The 23,399-nt window shown below is 46.4% G+C and overlaps 2 protein-coding genes across 2 annotated transcripts in view; one reads left to right on the top strand and one right to left on the bottom strand.

The window, feature by feature from the left end:
- Positions 1 to 1,280: 1,280 nt before the first annotated feature.
- Positions 1,281 to 11,542, top strand: RpLP1 (Ribosomal protein LP1). Its single transcript, XM_089563910.1, has 5 exons — positions 1,281 to 1,492; positions 1,580 to 1,640; positions 4,548 to 4,691; positions 5,997 to 6,056; positions 11,477 to 11,542. The coding sequence occupies exons 1-5, from the start codon at positions 1,421 to 1,423 to the stop codon at positions 11,488 to 11,490; spliced, it is 351 nt and encodes a 116-aa protein (XP_089420036.1). The 5' UTR covers positions 1,281 to 1,420; the 3' UTR covers positions 11,491 to 11,542.
- A 5,211-nt stretch (positions 11,543 to 16,753) lies between these two features.
- LOC149325278 (uncharacterized) overlaps positions 16,754 to 23,399 on the bottom strand; it is a 41,763-nt gene continuing 35,117 nt past the window's right edge. The window contains exon 6 of the mRNA XM_089563909.1: positions 16,754 to 19,164. Coding sequence (XP_089420035.1) covers positions 19,122 to 19,164 — 43 coding nt within the window. The 3' untranslated portion in view covers positions 16,754 to 19,121. The remainder of the gene's footprint in view (positions 19,165 to 23,399) is intronic.

The raw sequence follows: 23,399 nt of genomic DNA, 5'->3' as shown, positions 1-23,399 counted from the left end.
ATCCTTTATCAAGTTGTATCTTCGCACTTCTAATGTGTATTATGCAGAACACCTTGTTTATACATGTGCTCGCTTTTGCAACTAAAATTTCGGTGTAATTACTCGCAATACATGACTGGTGACAGCTGCTGCTGCGCAGCACACTGGAACTAAGTACAGCGACGCTGAGATTTTTCCATGGCCGCTGCATATGTACAAAAATGTAAAGGTTCTTGAACGACAAAGTTATATTTGTCCTCTACGTGCTCATTTACCGGCCTTTACGTTTTTAATATCTGCGGCATGCACTGCTTTGCTGGTTTCGGACTGATATAGTTCTAGACTTCGTGTGATATTTTCTTTACTTATTAAATACGCAAAAATATGGAAGCATTGATATCAGCTACGCCTGCCACGATTTTTAAGACATACGAATACATTCTTTTATTTTTTAAAAAAAATACATATTTCACTTGTCTAGACAGTGCGTAGCGTTATCTAATACACAATGGCACTGTCAATGGCAATGCAGTTATTATTCTTGCGTTTGATCCCTCTACAAATTCTATGAAGAGGCCGCGCTGCAACACAGCCCCCTTCGAACAAAATTTTTGGCTACGCCACTGCCTCAGTTGCACATTTTTCGTCCACTGCCACACGCGAGCGAGTCAGCGTCCACATGAAGTCTCTTGCGCGATTCTCCCTGTTCATCACCAGCCCTTCTTTCTGACTAATTAATATCGAATCAGTAGACCGCGGGCAGATACAGTGTTGTACACTGCAATTGGATTGGAAAACATTTATTTCGTCATTAAAGCTGAGTCATGACTGTTGGCCCACTCGACTGCCCGGACTTGCGTCTTCGGGTACACCCACCTCCAAGGGTACACCGAAGGAGGTTATACATACAAAAACTGAAGTTTTTATTTACATAACCTCCTTGGGTACACCGCAAGAAATCCGTCGTCGTACATGGCCTCCGAGTACCTTCGAGCATGCCTCCAAGCATGCCTCCAAGATAAAGTGTACTAGAATACACTCTATCCAAGATCACTATCGTTTGCATGACTTGGCTGCATACAATGAGCTCTGTGGTTTATGTCATAAACTGTAGTGCACCTTTTTTATAATTCTTGACTTTTATTCACAAATTATTAGTGTACATAAAATTTAAGCAATAAATTAGTAGATATATAATTTTCTAACAGCCGCACGCAGGCCAAAATTAGATGAGGCAGCGATGAACGGCACGAAGAGAGATTTGTAGTGGCAACTATGAGAAGAACCAACTTCCGGCCCGAGAAGCGAAGCAACTTCCTTTTCTTTCCTGACGCCATCGCGGCAGAAGTGCATCGTTCTCCCTCGGGAGCTAAGGCTAATCGAGCAGCGTGCACTCGAAATATTTGCCATCAACTCCATTTAACAAGTTCACGAAGTCATCATGCCTTCCAACGACGAGCTGGCTTGCGTTTATGGCGCTCTTATCCTCCAGGACGACGAGATCGCAGTCACCGTACGTAGTTGGGTGCTGCGGCGCCACCACGTGATTTTCCCCATGTTTTCAGCAGCTGTCTTATTTTGATTCATTTATTTCATCCAGGCTGAGAAGATCAGCACCATCCTGAAGGCTGCCGGCGTCGAGGTCGAGCCGTACTGGCCAGGTGAGCCAGCGTGCATTTGGCGGCATTCGCTGGCCTGTGTAGTGCGTGCATCGTGGAGAACGTAAAGTTCGACTAATTGCTGCCACCATCTATGAGCGGTGTTGCCGCAGTGTGCGGCTACAGTAATGACTCAGAATAGCCTTTTTTAATCGAGGTGAAGAAGTAGCAGCTTTCATCTCGACGGTGCGAGCTTTGTTTCACGTTGAGCTAATCAGTTGCTTCGCTGTGGATTCGCGCGCACTAGTTTACTTAGTAGTGTTGTGCCCGTGCCGTTTCTCTGTCGGGCATGTTTCGCATGCTTCGATAATTTTATTTCAAAGATGCCGTATGGCTTAACCCGAGAGTCCGTGCATCGGTTAAAACTCGTCTCTAGTCTCTCGATTCGTTACCAGCGGCTTCTTAGCTGTCTAACGGTGAGCTGGTCGCGTTCTCTCTCCGAGAAAGATCTACTGCAAGAAGTTAGCAAGCACTTTGTGTGCGTACAAACCACGTGTTCGAGAAACCAGGCTGACCAGTCGGGCGTAAACGAATGCCGTAGGAATTTTTCGATTGCGGCCTGTGAAGTCGGGTGGTTCGATTGGTCCTGATAATTTCTTTGTGTAGGTGTTGCGCTGCAACAGGTAATGCAGCTAATTTCACCGGTTCGGTGTTGTACTTCCGCCAGCCGTTGTCTGCGAGAATGCTGCCCGTGCATGCCTGCCGCGCTTGTGTAAGTCGTGCGCCATGTCTCCAAAGAACGCCATACCAGAGCGCCCCCTCTCATGGGCCTAGCTGGTGCCAGTGGGAGACTACAGCAGCCGGTTGCCAGGAAGCAGGTGGGGCTCGTGTTGCTTACACCTGTGCCGAAAAGCACCCAACAACCATGCATGGCATCTCACGATTGGATGTAATGGCATCGCCAGTCCACTCTGTTGTCTGCACCCAGTTCAGATCGGGACGAGCGAACTCTTGTGGCAGTAATTTGCAATGTAGGTGGCACAGTGAAATCAAAAATGGATGCCTGGAAGAGGGTACCGCTGTTTGGTTGGTGTGCCCCGTAGCACAGTCTGGGTGTTGTGCATGCGCTGAGCTTAGCAGCAGTATGACACTGTCATTCACTAACTCGCTCCCCTTAGAAGATGCGGTGCGACACATTAGGCCAGGCCGGGTGGAGATGCAATGTTTAATTTCAGGCGGACAGGTGAGTGCACATCAGATCATTTCCTGCAGCATTAATGCTTTCACTACTGGATTGGTTACGTGCAGGCATTGGAGCTGTGCATATTTTCTCTGTGAAGGTAATTTGTGCTTGCCATGTTTTGTTGTAACACACATGGTCAGACTTCGTCCTTGTACCAACGGGGGGTCGTGGATTTGAGCATGCGTTCCAAGTTTTATGTCCGGAGAAACACTTGCTCAGCATCTGTCTGTGTGGTGTGCGATGATAGGGTTAAGTAGGAAAATGTGCTGCATTCATAGGTGTGCGCAGATGTTTTCTGAGCATGTCAACCGCAAAAGAGGGTGTCTCTTGCTGTTCTAAACATGTAGCTCTAAAGTGCATGGTGCATATGCTGTACCTGGCGTGACCTGCGCAGTGCCTTTCTCGGTACAGTCCACTCCTCCAGGCAGAAGGAAAGTTGAGCTTCTCCGCTTCCATGTTACGAAAACAGTTGCAAGAGCATACGCATTTAGCGTGGGTTGCACTCTGGTTTATTCTTTCGTCTGCCACAACAGCACTAGTCCAATGAGTCAACCGAAATGCAAAGGACATAAGGAGTTTGATTCTACAAGGGTCGGCTGAATTAGCACAGGGATTTTTACCAGTGTGATACGGGCAGCATTTAGCAGCTAAACAGGGTTACTCGCATAATTTCTCGTTCCCATTACATGTGAGTGTTGCTGACGGCAAAGTAAATATCACACCACACAAGGTCTTATTATCAATAATGACTTATAATACGCCGACCATGTCATTCGTTGCCTTTGAAGCCAGCAGGCTTTAAAAGTAACATTGTTGCAAGGAAGCATTGGGTCATTTAGGAATCGCCGAGCTTCTGTAATTCCGGGGCTTTTGCTGTTTCCGAGGCAGAGTTTCCAGTAGTGGAAAAACATCCTGCAGCTAAGCTACTTGCATTTATTCTGAGTAGGCCAAGCAGTGTTTTGATTAGGCGTGGTACTTGAGAATAAGTAACTAGTGGTGAAATGTGCACTACAAGCTTTCACTGGCAGCAGCACGCATGTACACCAAACTGCGGCTTCAGTGCATCTAAATATTGGTCAACTAGTGGAGAACATTTGGTTGTGGACTGCTGGATCAGCACACTGAGGCACCACCCGCCACGGTGGCTCAGTGGTTACGGCGCTCGGCTGCTGACCCGAAAGACGAGGGTTCGATCCCGGCCGCGGCGTTTGAATTTCTTTGGAGGAGAAATTATAGAGGCCCATGTGCTGTGTGATGTCAGTGCACGTTAAATAACCCCAGGAAGTTGACATTTCTGGAGCCCTCCACTATGGTGTCCCTCATAGCCTGAGTCGCTTTGGGACGTTAAACCCCAATAAACCGACACTGAGCCACCAATGCGTTCCATCTCCATGTCTTTAGGAAGAAAGACGAGTGCATGCTGCTGACCAAGCGAGAAACTCGCTTATGTTGCCGTCCGTTGCCCTCAGTAACCCACTTCATGCTGCTTCTCGCTCTCACTGCCAGATGGCGGTAGTCTACGGACATTGTGAATTGTGTTGCTGTTAGGTGGAGCCAAGTGTAACACAGGAATGGAAGTCTGCATGTTGAATCTGTGGCTGTTGGTTGGTGAAATGTCTGTTAGCAGGTGCTCCCTACCTGCATTCTGATATCTTCGGGGACAAAGGGATAGATTGAGGAGGGGGAAGGGGACTAAAGCCATAGCCTCTGTTGTTCACCATGTGCAGGCCTCTTTGCCAAGGCCCTGGAAGGGCTGGACCTGAAGGGTCTCATCTCCAACGTCGGCTCGGGAGTTGGTGCCGGACCAGCGGCTGCAGCTGCTCCGGCAGCAGCGGCAGCTGGAGCCCCAGCTGCTGGAGGCGGCAAGCCAGGTGAGTGCCATGAGCAGTGTGGCATCATCCTGTTTAGAAGCGTAGATGAGATACTGAACTCCAATTTCACCAGTTGTTTGATCTATCAAACTGCACACCACACTCCTGCAAGTGGTGCTTCTAACGGCGCTCTTTGATCACTTCCGTATGCGGAGATGGATCACATGTGCAGCCTTGGGTACCTGAAACAGCACTGGTGCTGTGAAACCATGTGGCTGAGTGAACATGGGGTGTGTTTGAAGGTGGCGACATCGCTGTCATGCGGTGAAGCCATCCTACATAGCTAAAGCTTGGCGGTTGCCCTTGCGTCGCATGCATCGCTGCAGAAGGCATTACGCAGCGAACTGCACCCTAGTTTTAATTACCCTTTATTCTATTTGTAGTGTACTGGCATCACGATTAGACTGTTTAGTGATAGGCTAGTTCCAATGAACTGTCCGCAGCCGTTCCAGTGCAAAGTTTGTTAGGCCTAGCGAACGATGGGCAGCCAACATGCAGACGGGGTTGGTCCTCGATAATTTCTCTGTGTAGGTGTTGCGCTACAGCAGGTAATGCCGCGGATTTCACCGGTTCGGTGATGTACTTCCACCAGCCGTTGTGTGTGAGATTGCTGCCTGTGCATGCCTGCCACTCTTGTAAGTCGTGCGCCATGTCTCCAGAGAACGCCATACCAGAGCGCCCCCTCTCTTGGGCCTAGCTGGTGCCAGTGGGAGACTACAGCAACCGGTTGCCAGGAAGCAGGTGGTGCTCGTATTGCTCACACCTGTGCCGAAAAGCACCCAACAACCATGCATGCAACCTTACGATTGGATATAGATAGTTTTCACGTGACGTCATGGGCGCCATCTTTGGGTACTGTGGCTAGCTTCCACAGTGTATGCGCGCAGTTGGTGATGGGTGGGTTAACAAAACGCCGAGGCTTTTGCTGCGCTTTCCGGACCCAGAGATGGCGGGAGCTATGGCGTCGGTGAAAACTATGTATAATGGTGTCGGCAGTCCACTCTGTTGTCTGCACCTTGTTCAGATCGTGATGAGTGTACTTTTCAGTGCGACTGCTGTCTGTTATTATATTGCTTGAGGATATTTTTTTTTTTCCCCCTTCATGGGTAGGATTAGTCCTTTGCACCATTGGGTGCAAGGTGAAGCTGAGATTTTCTCGTTTGTTACATGTGCAGTTAGATATCAGACTCCCTTTGCTGGCACGTTGATGCATCTCTGTAGTACGGAGCTGTCTGTGTGTGTGTGCGTGTTTGGCATGGTCATGTGACATGTGCTGACAATACCTGCCCTGTTCTCCCCCTGCAGAGGCCAAGAAGGAAGAGAAGAAGGAGGAGTCCGAAGAGGAGGATGACGACATGGGCTTCGGTGAGTGCTGAACGAGTAGGGCACAGGCTTTGTGGTTGAACTGGTGCAGTGCCAAGTAGTACGAGCATGAAAAATGCAAGTGCAGTAGGATGTCAAAAGATACATTTGATGCGAATTCCTAAAATTGTTTGGCCAGAGTGCATTGTGCACAGTGGAGAGAATTTTGGATGCTCTGAATCAACCAACAGGTTATACCTGAAACAGTTAAAATTAGGATTTTTGTTTGTTACAGTAATGCTAATCACTTTTGAAGTTACCTTCATTGCCTTAAACGAACTGTGGTAGCATTCATGCACTTTTGAGGAAGCTGGTATTGGTTATAAGGTGGTTCTGCTCTGATTTTATACCAGAGCGCGTTACTGCAAGCGCTCCACGTCTGAGAATGCACACAGCTGCCGCTCGAAGGCCTGCAAAATCTCGTTAAGAATTCCACACCGATCCGTTGGCTGGATAGACGTTGATGTAATGTTCATTGGAGCCGCCCGTGTAGCAGAGCTCGGTTTGCCTTTTAGTCGATAGACTATTGGTTCAAGGGCCTTCAAGGTGACCGTGTGACAGGAGTATTAGTAACCTCCCATACGAAGGTCTTGCAAACAGGTGTTTCAGTTTAGCACAGATCACTTTATTTATTTATTATTCCTCAAAGGTCGCTGCGCAGGACATTACATTAGTGGTTGGGGAAACAGCAGCGGAAACAAACATTATACATACGATTTACACTGATGAGCACTAAGTTTTGTTGGCCAGTGCTTGTAAGGTGGCCCATGGGAAAGCACTCGCATACGCACCTTTCGGAAGCCTGTCTCCAGAGAACGCCATACCAGAGTGCCCCCTCTCATGGGCCTAGCTGGTGCCAGTGGGAGACTACAGCAACCGGTTGCCAGGAAGCAGGTGGGGCTCGTATTGCTTACACCTGTGCCGAAAAGCACCCAACACAGTAATCATAGCAAGCTGTTTGCAGGCGGGCTTACCAAGCCTGAGTTTGACCTGGATAACTGTTTTCCAAAATTTTTCGAAGCCAGTGCTAAGCATTTTCTAAATACTATGCAAAGTCTGCTTCCAACTAGCCTCTTTATTATTGCCTCATCTCAGCAGGCTGATGACATTGGTTGTGCAGCGTATCAAAGAATACGCTAGAGTTCAGCCTAGGCAATTTTTATGCTCAGCACTGCATTTGTGATGCCGCAGAAATTATCCACACGTGGATATCTGCTTCCCGTGCACTGAAGCCGCAATTTTTAAGCCTGTATTCAGTTTTTTGTGATGTGCCATGAGCACATTTGTCAATTCCAATTGCTCAGTGTCTTTCTGAGCCGTTCAGTGATGCAAGTGATGAATCATCATCATAGTCCTGAATGCGCCCACTGCAGGGCAAAGGCCTCTCCCATGTCTCTCCAATTAACCCTGTGCTTCGCCAGTTGCGACCATCGTATTCCCGCAGACTTCTTAATCTCATTCGCCCAACTAACTCTCTGCCGCCCCCTGCTACGTGTGCCTTCTCTTGGAATCCACTCCGTTACCCTTGAGGACCAGCGGTTATCTTCCCTTCGCATTACATGATGAATGGAGCTAAGTAAATATCATAAATGACTGACCCATCATCATCAGCCTGACTGGTTCGATTGCAGGGCCTCTCCCATATCTGCCCAGTTATAACCCTGTGCTAGCTGTGGCCACCTTATCCCAGCACACTTCCTAATCGTGCCGTGCGCCTAACATGCCCTTAGCGACCATCTCTGTCTTCTTGCCTTCACATTACGTGCCCTGCCCAAGCCCATTTCTTCTTCGCTTAGCCTAGGATGCCGACTGATTGCAGGCCTAAAAATCGCTGGCCCAGAGAGTCACTCCACCAGAAATGTTATTCATGAAGCTCTGCCACACAGTCTAATTTCGGATTTGCTTCGTTGTTAACACTTTTCTTCTTGGTACATGTCCGGCATGGGGTCCTGCAGCATTACCTTGCTGTCATTTTGTAGAAATGCACTTCATCTTTATTCCGTTTCGTATATGTATCATGTGCCATGCTGTCGAAAGCTAGCACTCGTGTGCTGCAGCCTCTGCATTGGCTCAGTAGGTATGGTTTTTGGCTGCTGACCCGAAAGATGCGCTCTTATTGCTGTGGACAGTCATTTTCTTGCTCCTTAAGGGGGGAGGCTACCCTTGAGCATCAACTTTTTTATTTCTTGAGATATCTGGATGAAATTTTCAGAGTAAGCTTGTAGCACAAACATTTGAAGAACTACCAAATTTCATGGAGCTGTGCCCTCTAGTTCTCAAGTTATAGGAGTATATCAGGGTAGTTTACATGGGTTCCTTGGGACATGCCTGGAGAATTTGCAAAATCTGCTGGCACTTTGAAATTCAGCACAGTCATTCCTGGATAGGTACCCCAGGGCAAGACAAGGCCCTTTTTGTAAATTTCTTTGCTGAAAAATTTTAGCAGAGCCCTGAATTTAGTGTTACTTATTAGACCTTCATTAACCAAATTTTAATTGTTTATTACAAATTCCAGAGACAATATCTTAAAAAAACGGGCTTGTCTTGCCCTCAGAAATTTATTCAGGTATGGTGCAAAAGAAACCCTATGAAATTCTGATAAGTGGTTCCCAAGATATGGCTTTCCCTAGCAGCCACGCCAGGCAAAATATTGATTCTGAGAAAATGGCCTTAGAAGATTGAGAGAACACCAACTTTTTTGTTTCTTGAGATATCTTGATGAAATTTTCAGGGTAGGCTCACAGCATAAACACCTGAAGAATTACTAAGTTTCACAGAGTTGTGCCCTCTGGTTCTGAAGTTACAGGAGTATATTGAGGTGGTTTACAAGGGTTCTTTGGGACAGGCCAGGAGAATATGCAGAATGTGTTGGCACTATGAAGTTAATTTATGATAATTCCTGAATAGGCACCTCAGGCAACAAGGCCCTTCGAAAATTCTTTGGTAAAAAATTTTAGCACATCACTGAATTTAATTACTACTTAGACATGCACTAATTAACCAAATTTTATTTATCAACAATTCCAAACACAATATTTCAATAAATTGGCTTTTCTTGCCCCCCAAAATTTATTTACGTATAGGGTAAAAAGACCACACAGAAATCCGTTGAGTGGTTTCTGAGATATGCTGGGGTGAGCAGCCATACAAGGAAAAAAATTAAAAATTCAGAGAAAATGACCCTCAAAAGTTGTGACATTTCCAGGTCTAAAACGATCCCGCTGAATAGCTGAAGCTGTCTCCGTGCTTTCTTTTTTTTTTGCCGCCTCTGAGTTGTCACTTCATTCTGTTCCTCAGCCTTGCCCATGCGCAGGGCATCTTTCTCCGCCGCTGACTGACCCGTACATATCTAGAACGCTGGACGCGTCGATGCAGTCGTCGGCAGCGCGCTTCGCCATGCGGATGGACCTCATAGAATGCGTCCGTGCACCAAATGCGTGTCGCGTCTTGAATTTCGTTGTAGGCATCGTGACCGACCGCGCAACGATCAACAAGCTACACGACACTGTTCAAAGGGCACGGCGACAGACTATAAAGATGGCGATTGCGAAAATGGCGAAATGCGAACACACCGCACAAAGGAGAGCGAGCAGCCGGAGCAGACGACGCGCAGGGAGCAGCCGGCAGAGACCATCGCGTCAGCGCGCGCAGCAGCCAATAGCAGCCGCCCGTTCCCCCGCGTTCTCGAGGAGCGCGCGCTTGGTCCAATCGTAGCCTCAGATTTTGGACGCGGGAAACTCGAAAGCAGCCGCGAGGCCCCCAATCAAAAGCTAGCCACGCCTCGAGCACGCTGCCGTCGTCGCCGCCGCCGGCAGCAAAGAAAAGCGCAAGAATTCACGAACAAAACAAGACCTAAATGGCGGCGCTCGGTTCAGCGTGTGAGGAATGGCGCGTGCGTGAAGTTGGGGCATTTTCGGCGCTTGCTCGCGGCTCAGGGGCCGCCGTGGCTTGTTATATTTCTAATTTTCAATATTTTTAAGGCGAATTAGGCATTGATAATTACAGAAAAGGTAGTTTATAACATATACAAATGGAATATATACTTTTCCAAAAATTGACTTTTTCGCGATTTTTCGGTTTTCAAAGGTAGCGTCCCCCCTTAAGGTATGTCACCACCTTTTTCAAAAATTTTTTTAATTTTGAGTATTAAATTTTTATTTCACATTTACGATATAAAGCACCGTTTTATATGATATTCAAAAGGAAGAAAGAGTGAAAAAAGCCATGCTGGTATTAATAATTCACAAAAAAATGCCCAAACTTGGTTGTTATGCAAACATTCATAACTAGCGAATGGAGAGCAGGAATTTTAAACTTTTTGGCGCAGACTTAGCCAACTAACCATACTGTGCATCCAACTAGGATCTTTGCCATCCGATAATTGGGAAAAAAGTTATAGCAAAAATGCCAAAGAAAACAAAAAAATGTCATTTTTGCCTGCATTCCTTGGCATAAAACATGATTATATCAAAACTCGCCATTCGATTTAATTTATCCTAGTTCATTGCACAGGCTAATAACAAAGGAAAGAGCGTGCAAAGTTTCATTGAAAAATATTTATTTATTTCGAAGTTATGACTGTTTGCGCAACACGAAAGTTTTTCAATCCTTGTAGAAAGAAGATCATCATGCTCTAGGAAGTTAAAATCCTTCAGGTTCATAGCTAGGGCCCTCCTTAGCTGATGTGAGCTCTCTTTTGGCATTTGTTGCTGCCCGTTCTTTTTTTGCGGAGATGTTTTGCCTCACCCGTTGATTGACGTTGGGCCTTCATCACATGGTAATGGTCACTGGTGCAACATGGTAGGAGAGTGTGGCAGCCAGATTCGATGCCTGCTTCCCTCAAAATATCTGCTGTACTTCTGTTGCCATCACTGAAGGACGAATTCGGTAGCATTCAAAGCTATAGCGCGAAGCAAACAACTCAGACGCTTGTAGCCTCATGCATCCCCCTTGCGGAAATTTAAAGCAATGTTTGAAAAACAAAATAAGACTTAAAAATTGCCTTAGAGTAATCTTTTACATATCAGACTAAAACAAAAAAAATTTTCAATATACGCCGCTGATTATTGCCGAATTATCATTTTCTGTTACCAAACCACATTAGTTTCGGTTTCAGAACTGTTCACCAGCTGTTCGAAAGTTGGCTATAACTTTTTAACAAAATAAGATACGAACATTATTCTTGCTGCAAAACATTTTTGAATGTTTTGGGATTCCCAAAATATAAAAAAGAAAAAATGTCATTTTTCCAAAAAAAAGCGCTTTTTCAAAGGTGGTGACATACCTTAAAGCACTTGGCCATAAAACAAACATGGAGTAAAGCACCTCCCTTTATTTTTTTCATGTGGACCGTGCCTTGCGTATGCAACAAAGTATGGACTGAGGCGCGAGACACAGCATTGACCCTGCTTCTCTTTGTGCAGGTCTCTTCGACTGAGGACCCCGTGGAGCCATCTCGGTGCCTGTGAATAAAAGCTGCGCAACTTGTAGCTGTGCTTGTGACGACTCCTTTTGTTGGCTGTGGGGTGGCATATTCCCACAGATGGTGTCATGGGGAGGGTGTGTCTTGCGGATTGAAGCAGTGAATTGTGACAACGGATGCCACGTATGCACTAGAATCTCCTACAAAAAAAATTTCTTCAAGTGGTGATGGGGGCAGCAGCATAATGTATTTGTGAACCATAACTAATTTTCGGTTATTTCTAAAGTCTGCTCATAACATTATTGGAGAACAACTGTCCAATATTTAAGGGGGGAGCCTAGTCTTGGGAAGAAATGTTCATTAATGTAACCACAATTATGAAATCTTTAGGGAACGTGTATTTTTGCGTGCTGATTATAAATGTAATTGAATTTCATGCAAAACTGTTCCTTGCGAACTTGTTATCGCAGGTTTTTCGTGAAGACCTACCACGAAGGTTAGCCTTGGAGGACTTGCTAAAATGTATGCCATTGAGTTCTCTTGACATAAAGGAATGCAATAGGGGTAAAATTATCACCCTGTCTGTCGTAGAACTTCAGTTGTAGGGTATTGAAGCTGCCACTTCAGATACAGAAAATTCTTCGTATTTTCTGAATCCTGCAACTCTCTTTGTTATACTCTTGCTGCATTCCTTAAAGAGACAGTGAGGAGAGCACTATTAATGTTTTTTTTTTATAGCAAAATCCGATAGTTTGGCATTTCATGGCTTTGTTGCCACTTGGCCGGCAGCGAAAGATGCATTTATTTCAAAGAAATTTGGATTCGAAGTTGAAAAAGTTTTTCCCGCCGCTCTGATTCAAACTTGGAATTCTCCTATGACGACACAGGACTAAGTGACGTGAAGCATGCAGACTCCACGATTTCTGGCGGCCAGCAGTGCGGCCCAGCAGCAGCCGAAAAGAAAGCTACCGCCGGCCGCACGTTGAAGGCATCTATCGGCTATTGCGGCCGGCCGTCGCTACAGTCGCTTCGCTTACGTTTGCACTGGCGTTTTGCCAGCGTTACGATGGACCTCGTTCTCGAAGTCGTCAACGAAGTTCTCGTAAATAGACACCTTTAGAATACCGTGTACCTTGTTACCGCTAGCGGAATACCGGGAGCCCCCCTAATGCCGGTGAGCAGACGCTGATTGCTCCCGATGCTTCAGGTGCGCGCGTAGCTGCCGGATACGTGGCGATGTCAAGGAGATTTGCGCATGCATTGGCTGCGCCTCAGTGATTTGTGGCTTCTTGGGTCCTAGAGTTGCTAGAACCGTTGGTTCTAGCAACACTGCTTTGTCCTATGACGTCATCACGCTTGTACTTGCGAGTTTGGCCTGTGGCGGCGATACCTGTATTTTGGTTCTTGCTCTTTTCTATGTTACTAGAGCTTTGTTGTCAGTATGAGTGGCGTTTCTGTAATCGGGAGCTGGTATTCTGTCGATACAAGCCAACTTCAATTTCTCCTCAGTGTCCCTTTAATGTCAGGAGAAACCCATACATTTAGAGTCTGCACACAAAAATGCATGTTCCTTGATGATTTCATTACTGCGACTACAATAAAGCCCCACCTCGATGGTTGGGGAGCTGCAAGGATTCCAACAAAACTTGGGGGAACCTGAAAGAGCTTCAGGCCGTGAAAAGATTGCAAACCGGACCCCGCTTCCGACGTGCGCACTAGTGCTGATATCTGACATGCACAGATATCTGCGCCTCACGCATGCGCAGACAAGCTCCAGCGTATGCCCGTGCGCATATGCGCTCCGCCCGTACGCCTCGGAAGTGTCCATCAAGGTGGGGCTTAAGACCCCATTCCCCCTTAATCTGGGTAAATATGAGAGAACACTGGCTGTAGGTGGGTGGTGGTGAGTAGCCTCAAGAGGTCTGCAAGCAGAAAGGCACCTGGCATCATTGGCTCATCAAAACGGCCATAGCTGTGTTTTGTTTTCACTGACACATTGCCGTCGATAAATTCACTTGGTTGCACTTGGTGCCAAAGAGCAGGCAGATCCCAGCCCTGCCGAGAGGTTTGTTGCTAGTATTTGTGTAGCTGCACTTAAGCCAATGCACTGTCTATGCAGCTTGCCGTTTGATCCCACACTCATTGCTTCGCAGTGCACTGGACTAGGCAAGGATTTGTCTGTTCACATGGATGTGTGTAATCTCCCTTGCATGCGCTCTAGTGGCAACTGAAATACTCTTGAGAGCAGAAGCCAGAGCTACAATGTGGTATTAGTACACGAGCTGACGAGCTGGTATTAGTACATGAGCAGTCGACACGGGCGTCCTCGCCGTGACGTCACGTCTGCTGGCCGCGAGAGGGCGCCACTCAAACTTCTCAGGGCTAATACAGTTTGCAGAGGCTCCTGTTCAAAACTGACAAAATCTACCCGAACTTGCTCTGGTGTGAAGTTTCTCGTGACTGGTATGAGTTTGCTTCACATTGTAGCTGCTGTATTTACTTGTCTCTGCCAAATTTTTTTTTCCCCAAAAAAAAATTGGTCAATGCAGCCGCCACCATAACGGGGACAAATATAGAAACAGCAGAGAAAGTTGGGATCATGTTCGCTTGTGTCGGATCAAATGTCAAATATATTATAAGCGACAGTAATACTGCAATCCAAAATTTCAGTAGAGGGAGGGTCTCTTCTCTCACAGCGAAAATTTTGAGACGAAGAAAACTGGACAGGCCAATTAACATAATCTGGACCCCCACGCACGAATCTGTCCGTGGCAACGAGGCTGCCCATGAGCTGGCTCGAGATCTCTACCACCGAGCAGCTCGGGAAGGGCCCCGCCTCGAGAACCATGGAAGAGAAGGGTGAATAATATATCGAGAAGTAACCCAGCACTACAGGCAACTTCCCGTGTCCAGTGTGAATTGGCAAGCGGTGGCATGGCGACGTCTTCAAACAGGCGTCTACTCGAAGCCCAATATTAATTAAACATGTTATCCCGTACATTGAGGAGGACAAATATAAGAAATGTGGAGCGATAGGGACCCACGACCACATTATTTGGGAGCGCACACAATCCCCAGGCAGGGCGAATAAAATAAATAGTAGGGATGCCTGGGAGACCTTTCCGCGTAGCCCGGACCGTGAGCATCAGCTCCTCGCCGTCCGACTGGCTGAAGAGTCCGCCGGGATCCAAGAAACCCAGGCCAGCATCTGATGCAGCGACCCTGTCCACCCCAATCCCTCCCGGCCCTCATCTCTCGACTGACGGGGAGAGCCGGAGGGTAGGATGAGGTTATCTTCTGAAGTGCCTGTTTGTGACTTGGTCAGTGACCGTGCTTAAAGAATGCAGCGCGAAAAGATGAGGACAAACGAAGAAGTGGACAAGACTGATGCTGACTACCAACACATTTATTCAGGTCAACCAAAACACTGGCTCAGTGCATCACTTATTGGAGCTGCCATGAGAAACCAATCGCGCACTTATGCACAAAGCCACGGAACTAAATGCCGTTATACTCACGGACGACATTGAAAAGCTGCTCGTTTCTCTGAATAAATGTGTTGGTAGTCAGTGCCAGTCCTGTCCACTTCTTAGTTTGTCCTTGTCTTTTCACGCTGCATTCTTTAACCATGATCGTCGTCTTCTGTTGGACAATAAATAAAGTCTTTCACTCGCTCAATTGAAACCAGACCAATCATGATCCAGGCACCCACAAGCCCAGCTGCAAACAAGAAAAAAAAAACTGCACTGAAAGTTGCCTTGTGGCCATCTCGCAGTTTTCAATCACAGCAGTCACGGCCCCCATAGTGTGCAATGGTTTCCTGTGTCCTTTTCAGGAGGTCCCCGCACAGCCAATAAGAAGAGTCCAGGCATGTGTGCCAGGAAAACGCTCTGTGCACACTAGTCCAATGCATTCTCAGCAAATTGCTGTGCAGTGAGCCATGCCTCCCAAATGCACAACTGCTTGGCGGCATTTAAATGAGTGATTATATTTTGGTGGAGTCATCAGAACAGTTCTCTAGGAAACCGCAGTTCATTCTTGGAATGCATTGGATATAAAATGGACTGCAATCACATGTAACTTTCTTTGTCAAAGCTATAGAGGCTAGACAGGAAAGGTAAGAGGAGGATTTTGTACCCCTGCCGTGATGTTTAATCAGCTCCATAGATTCACCCCTCTGCCTTCCTAGCCTGAACAATGAAAAATCCACCACCGCAGTGCGGGCACATTTAGCTCCCATGGCTTCCTGCATAAGTGCGCTTTCTCCAGTCATTGGTTTCTCATGGCAGCTCCAATAACTGTGCCAGTGTTTTGGTTGACCTGTCCATCTTTTCTCTGTTCCCAAAGTTGAGGCATTGGTGTATAAGCGATACCTGAGTAAATTAATTTTTTTCTCAGACCTACTACAAAACGTGCCTCGTGCGACTTCGTCAGCTGTGCAAAACTTTCATTCTCTGCAAGGCATCCATGTACACACCAATTCCGGGAAGCTCTTTTCCCTTGAAAAGCATGTAGCTGGAAATTCACCTTTTCACGAGCATCCAGGGCGTGCACTCTTGCCATTATAAATGTGTACACTTGTCTTGTGTGGTTGCTCCATCAGAAAGGTGCCATTTGAATGCCATCGGTGCAGTATTGTCCTCCGCTGCCAGACTTTATCTGCCGTATATTTCTCCAGATTGTTGTCTAAACATTGGTCAATTCTATCCTGGCTTTTTGCGCCCACATGAGGCAAGCACTTGCAATCACTCCTCGAGAAGGCCTTGCTCTTTCCCCACGACACCATTTTGCAAGCGACTCAAACTGGGTGTTCCTGAACACAAGCTACAAGAACACTAGGTGAAGCAAGTGGGACTTTGATGTGACATTCCCCGTCACATTTCATACTCACCCAGGTGACTTAAGATGACTTGCATGCACCTTGCATGCAAGGTGGCTTGGGCAGGGCATGTAATGTGAAGGCAAGATAACCGCTGGTCCTCAAGGGTAACAGAGTGGATTCCAAGAGAAGGCAAGCGTAGCAGGGGGCATCAGAAAGTTAGGTGGGCGGATGAGATTAAGAAGTTTGCTGGGATACAGTGGCCGCAACTGGCAAAGGACAGGGTTAAATGGGAGAGACATGGGAGAGGCCTTTGCCCTGCAGTGGGCGTAGTCAGGCTGATGATGATGATGATTATGATGAAAGCGTAGAGAGAACAAAACTGCGGTGGACATTGTCTGCTGTGTGCACAGTCTTGCGGCAGACGCACCAAGGCAGAAGCTTGATAAAACTTGGTCATGGGCACTTGGACTGCTCATGAGTGTACTTGACAGTTCTGATTCATTATACTGTATTCTAATGGTGGCTTGAATTATCCCTTCTGAAACCTTTCATTCTGCTGTGGTGGGAGTTTCTAAATATCTATGTTGAAGAGAATGTGCTGCAAAAGGGAGTTTGATGAATTGTGCCTTGGTTAGTTTGAACTACAGACAGCATGCCATCACTCAAAGCTGTTGTTATCCAAAATCAACAAGAATCCATAAAAAAAGATATGGGCCCATGCCACTATTTCTTCGGTTTATTGCCTTGTAAAGCATTGCTGTAGCTTACCAATTGCAAGTGCACATAATACAACAAATGGTTGCAGCAGCACAAAGTAAAATTATGATGTTCAATGGTCACAGTTGTACCACTGTATCACAGGTTCTGCACTTTTAGTTGTTCCTGTCCTTTTCTGTCTTCATCAGTTAAGGGAACCCCGAAATGATATTGATGGTAATATTCTAGTGCACCAGATCTGTAAAGGTGATCTTTGTGAGTATTTGAGTCAGATTTAAAAACTCTGCATGGAGCTTATAATTTACAAATTTTTGCTCACAGTAGCTTTCAAGCAATTAGGGCCACACTTCACCGCGCATGCCCTACCCCCCATGACTTCAGTGGGCACTGTGGGAAAGCCTTCTCATTGGGCATACCCAGGAAGCATGGCGCTAGATATGGTGCAGTCCCAACCTGTTTTCTTTATTTTTTTTCTGATGCGATGGTGTGTATGAATTGAGGGGGTGACAAGGAGCATCATTTTTAATCTCTGATATCTTCGGCGATAATGAAGCTAGCTTAAAAATTTTTGAGGTGCAGTTACGGGTGATGGAATACTGAATGCTCGTGCGCTCTTCATGACCTCAGTATATAGCATTTCATGGTCACTCTAAGCGCACACTAATTTCGTTTCGAACATGACCAACTAGCCCATGAATAAGTTGTGGTTTTGCATAGGCTAGCTAGTCTAAGCCCAAAGAATGCTGTACTGTTACAACACAGAAAGGGTCGAGGATAAACACGCCAAACAAATAACAAGGTTGATGCTGTTGTCATGGGCCACATTTGGTGTCATGCTGGTGTCATGCAACATGACACCAGTCCTGCCTTTTGAGTGCCTTGGTGTCCATGACCTTGCACTGTTCGCATCCTTCAAGCATATTCGTTTGCTTGACAAGAGTGCAGACAGCTAATGCTGCTCCAAAGTGCTCCAAAATTGGTTTTGAGTGCTTCTAATATTCCATCCGGGTCCTTCAAAGTGCTGAAAGCGTAATTTCTGGTGGATCTTACCACTTGGATATGTGAATTCTAATGCTCGGAAATGCAATAACCAATAGCATTGCAACTCCACAAACTTGAAAGTTTGCAGTGCTATCAAAGGTATGAAAAAGTGACAAGTTTTTTTTTCAAATTTAATTTCTCTCTTGATTTCCAGAAGGAAAACTGCACACTAGCTAATCATTTCGCACAGGTCTGTCTGGTTGGGAAAGGAAATTTAATTTAAGTGAGAAAAGAACGCCAACCAAATTAAGATAACATGATGTTTCCGGTATCTACGTTTTGGAAAAAATTGAATATTGAAAATTGTTTTTTTGGAGAAAGGAAATGGCGCAGTATCTGTCTCACATATCTCAGTGGACACCTGAACCGCGCCGTAAGGGAAGGGTGGAAGGTGGGAGTGAAAGAAGAAAGAGGTGCCATAGTGGAGGTCTCCGGAATAATTTCAACCACCTGGGGATCCTTATGTGCACTGACATAGCACAGCACACACGGGCACCTTTTGCATTTTCCTTCCATCAAAATGTGGCCGTCACAGTCCGGTTCGAACCCGGGCATGTTTCAGAACCCACATTTCAGAAGCAACCCAAGTTTCGGAAGCCAAGCTGCAATTTGTCCACAGTCGCATCTGATGAAGGAACTGAATAGGTTCCAAAATGTTGTGTTACCTTAATTTGGTTGCACTCTTTTCTCACTTAAATTAAGTTTGCTAATTATCTTTCTTGAAAAGAAAAAAGGCTCTCATGCTTGCACTCCAGGAAAATTTTCATGCCTGTGAAAATAAAACAGCATGTGCATGTCTTCTTTGTCTGGCACAGCAAATGCTTTAATGCCTAGTTGTTGGCAGCCTTTGGCTGAAATGGCACATCGTGTGCATTCACCACTGCTCCTGGCAGTGTGATGAAATGCCAAGCACACTGGCACATCTGGGTGGCACTGTGTCACTGATCCCCTCTGCACGAGCAGGCGGGCCTCGCCAGCAAGGTGGGCGCCATGCTGGTCACTAGGCTTCCCTGGGAGAGTGGTGCTCACTGGGTCGTCAAAGTTCTGCACTTGGCAGTCACTGCTTTCACATGTTGCCTTTCATCTGCCACCGCTCTTTGGCTTCAAACCTGCATGGAAGAAGTGGGGCCACGTCTCGCAAAAAACATTACGGAAAGCTGGCACACCAGCAATGCACAGTGGGTGAAGCACCACCAGCAAAGGGTACTGGTACTATCGGGGACAAAAGTGATATACTCCACGCGGCGGGAGCCGGAGCAACGGAAAACTGCGTTGCAACGCCATCAACAGGCGGCATCTGGGATCGAGACAGCCTTTATTACCAGCAGGCATGTCGCTTGACTCATTTCAATGTTTCGTGCTTTAGCTCGCCAAATTCCCCAGTCTTCCCCGATAGTACAAAGGGAACAGCCATGACTGTCTGCTATCGAGCTCAAGGTCACTGGTTTGACCCTGGCAGCGTTGGCAAAGTTTTTACAGAGGTGAAACATAAAAGTACTTGTGTACTGAGATTTCGGTGCTTGAACTCAATCCTGACAGAGTGCTCCACAGCCCACGTTTCAAATGTGGCACATATTCATTAATTATCGGCAGGTTACAGGCCAGGCCGTCATACGCACTTGGACACAGGTGACCCACTGTTTCAGGATTTGCTGGTTTGGTTTATTGGTTTACTAGGGTTTAACGTACCGAAGCGACTCTGGCTATGAGGGACACCGTAGTGGAGGGCTCCGGAAATTTCGACCACCTGGGGTTCTCTAACGTGCACTGACATCGCACAGTACACGGGCCTCTAGAATCAGCCGCCGTGGCCGGGATCGAACCTGCGTCTTTCAGGTCAGCAGCCGAGCGCCGTAACCACTGAGCCACCGCGGCGGGTCAAGATTTGCTGACATGACCATGTAAGGTTAATGCTGAAATTGTCAGGTATGAGGCACTCTGCAAGGCGCTCAAGTGAAGCATTTTCACCTCAGTGATTTACACTGGGCTGTCTGGCAGCAACTCCTATATTTATTTTCGCACTGAATGCATATTTCTGACAGAAAAAATTGCACTGATAAGGGAGGTGCGTTTATTATGCAGGGTAAAATATACACTGCGATTGATTCAAACTTGACTAAATTCTGATGACTGATGTAGGAGGTGCATTTATTATTCAAATATGTTTGTTCCACAAGTAAGTATAATAGTTACTAACAGCATGCTGCTGGTAACCAGCTTCTTTCCTACGAATAGGGGTGTGCGAATATTCGATAATTTCGAATATTCGATCGAATAGCACGGTATTCGATATTCGCTTCGAACCGAATTCTCGGTATAGGTGGTGTCCAATCTGAACGAGCCGCAAGGCATGCTGGGTACTCCGACTTCCGGGTCTTTCGGCGAGATGCGCGTGTACGGCGCTCTGCTTGAAATGCGGATTTGCCAAGCTTAAATTCGCTCCTAATAAGTTAATACGCGCGAATGAAGTCGTAAAAAAGGTCAGCATGCTCTACGTGCATTATTATGCACACGCTCGACGTTCCGTATTGGAATTAAGGGCGGAAAAGCGTTGTAAGTGCGAACGTTTCGGCATGCGTCGTCTGTTCGCGCTGAAGTTTAGGACGCTTCATTCACTCGCTGAAAAGTCCGTTTCTTGTTACGGTTATCATATGGCTGCTACATAGTTCTCTAATATATATTAGAGTACATATTTCCTAGAGGTTTCGCGCTTCCAGGCGCTGAATATATGGACTACCAGCAACCGCAGCCTAGCATTACGTACGAGCGCACATTGTAGCAGGGTGGCTACGACGGCAAGGAGCTTGAACCGTGCAAATCCGCGGAGGACTTTCGGTACTTTTTCTATACACGCCGCGGTGGCCTAGCGGTTAGGGCGCTCGGCTACTAAGTCGGAGGACCCGATCCGGGACTCGGCGGCCGCGTTTCCGATGGAGGCGAAGCGCGAAAGGCGCCCGTGTGCTGCGCGATGTCAGCGCACATTAAATAACTCCCTGTGGTTCCAAATAATATGGAGGCCTCTACTACGGCGTTCCTGACTGCTCACGTGTCGCTCCTCCTCTCGAAAGTCTGTGAACTTATCAATGTTTTACAACCTTAGCAAGGGGCACAATCTGTTTTATCGTCGCGGTTTCTGTACTTGTCAGCTTAATTGCTTTCGTTGCATATTTGCTATGCTTTATGGAATAATTACTGCAGAAGCTGGCATTCTTAACAACTCTGTCATGTGATTTAACTTTAGTTCAGCTGTAATGCAAAAATGCAACTGCATTACAAATGTGTTGAATTTTCAGCACTACTGTAGTCTTTCTGCCTGTACGAATTATGTCCCGACAAGCATGCACCGAGACTTTGTGGCTGAAAACCTCCACTTATGTGCGCCAAGAGCCCAGATGGGAAGTTACATGGCAGCTATTCCAGCAGTGAGAGGCGTCCACTTACTGCAGCTTTGGTGGATGCACAAGAACTTTTCTCACAAACAAAATTGACTATGCATAGTTATGCACTGCAACTGCACTGCAATGCATTTCACACCCTGCATGGTGGTGTGGGACATTACAAGCCATTTACATTTAACTTGCACCTCTGAATGTTAAGAATTTCTGTACTCGATTTCCCGATGCTGGTTGCTGCATTAGGTAGATGAAAAAAATGTACAAAAATAAATGCTTTGTTTTGTGTCATCTCTTGAACATTCACTAGCTTCAAGGATGTAAGATCAATGTTGCTTCCCATGAAAGCAGAGGAGAGCCTGTAGCCATTTTGCTGTCGTGTACTTCATGCTCTGAGCCTAGTTGAAGGAGAACCACCAGCCTGTGTACAGACAGATGTCGCCAATGATTGGCACCTCAGCTGTTGATGCCTAGCTATGTATAGAAATGTGGAGATGTATAACTTACGCACTGTATGCACAATGTTCAAGGTAAGGTAGGTAACAACACTAGCAGCTAGGCAAAAGATGAGCTTGCCTTCTGTTTTTCCTAATAAAAACCTAAAGCCAAAACAAGGCATCAAAGCCTGCTACAGAGCCTCACTACAGGCACCACAACATGCACTACAGCACTTGTCTCTTCTCCTTTCTTTGTTTGTGTTTGCATGCTTTGGTGCTGCTCCTTTTCTTAGATTCAAAATGCACCAACTAGCCCCAAAAGAAGTTTTTTTTGAACGTAAACAAAGTCAGGCACAAAGACAAAGCAGTAAGCAACAGAAGCCAAAAGCAGAACAAGCTCTTGACGTGGGCAGCTTTACTGTTGAACTGCAAGAGGAGCAAGTTTCTCAGCTATTAACGAGAAACTCTTCTTGTCCTGTAGGTATAACATCATATCTTTGTCTTGCAAAACCTTTCGCAGCGCATTTTCTACAGCATGTAATAAATGAGTTTAATGCAGGAGATGTTTGTGGCAAATAGTAAATTATAATAAATAGTATGGTCAAGAGTAAAAAAAATATCATGCTTCAGATTTTACAGCACACACAGAAGCTTGATACGAGTTGTATTCAGAATCTTCTACAAGTCCCTGTTATAAAGTCTTGTGCAATGTTGAACAAAAGGCATTTGCATCCAGTTTTAGCTTTGGCGTTAACAATGCGGCACAGCTTGCACATTGATAAACCATCCCTAAGACACTAGTGATACCAAAAAGTCTGTAATGACTGAACACAATGCGTTCCTTGGCTTTTTAATAAAAAAACGTAATTTTATAGCATGATTATTACTCTTGATCGTTATGAACCCAACGACCACTAGACCAGCCTCTGCCCAACGTTTATAGATACTTTTTTAGTTCCATAACTCCTCCTCTGAAAGCGGACGCTGCTTGTACCCGGGCGGTGAGAGGGCGCTGCAATCGAGGTTTGCGTGGTCGCCGGCGCGCGCGCTGCTCCTCTCCTGCAGTTACTACTGAGCCCGTGCGCGGGATTGTCGTTGCCTTTTTTTGTCCACTTGTGTTCCTGTGCGCTCTGCGAACACGTGGTCCCCATCGTGCACTCAGCACAACAAACGCTGCTGGCCGTGAAGCAGCTTTCGAGCGCGACGATGCCCACTTGCTTCGTGCCCGGCTGTACCAGCGGGTACCCGGAGAAACGCGATCCGTACGGAAGCAAGAGGAAATGTCAAACTCATTGCATCAAATCAAACCGTTGAGTACCTGAGGGTGACATTGATGTCAGTGCTGTCCATTATAGACTCCCTATACAACAAGAGCCTCAGCTATATACTCACAGCGAAGTTAAACCAAGACCCGCTTGAGGTAATTATACTGGCACGTTGAAAAAGCCTAGAAATGCTCATATACAATGTGTTTTTTTTTTAATTCAGAGATTTTTTGGCCTAGTGAGGTCATTA

The sequence above is a fragment of the Amblyomma mixtum genome, chromosome 10, assembly GCF_055824585.1.
Source record: "Amblyomma mixtum isolate Tamu chromosome 10, ASM5582458v1, whole genome shotgun sequence".
Taxonomy (NCBI): domain Eukaryota; kingdom Metazoa; phylum Arthropoda; class Arachnida; order Ixodida; family Ixodidae; genus Amblyomma; species Amblyomma mixtum.
Note: the sequence above shows the minus strand (reverse complement) of the source record. Positions and strands in the feature narration are given on the sequence as shown.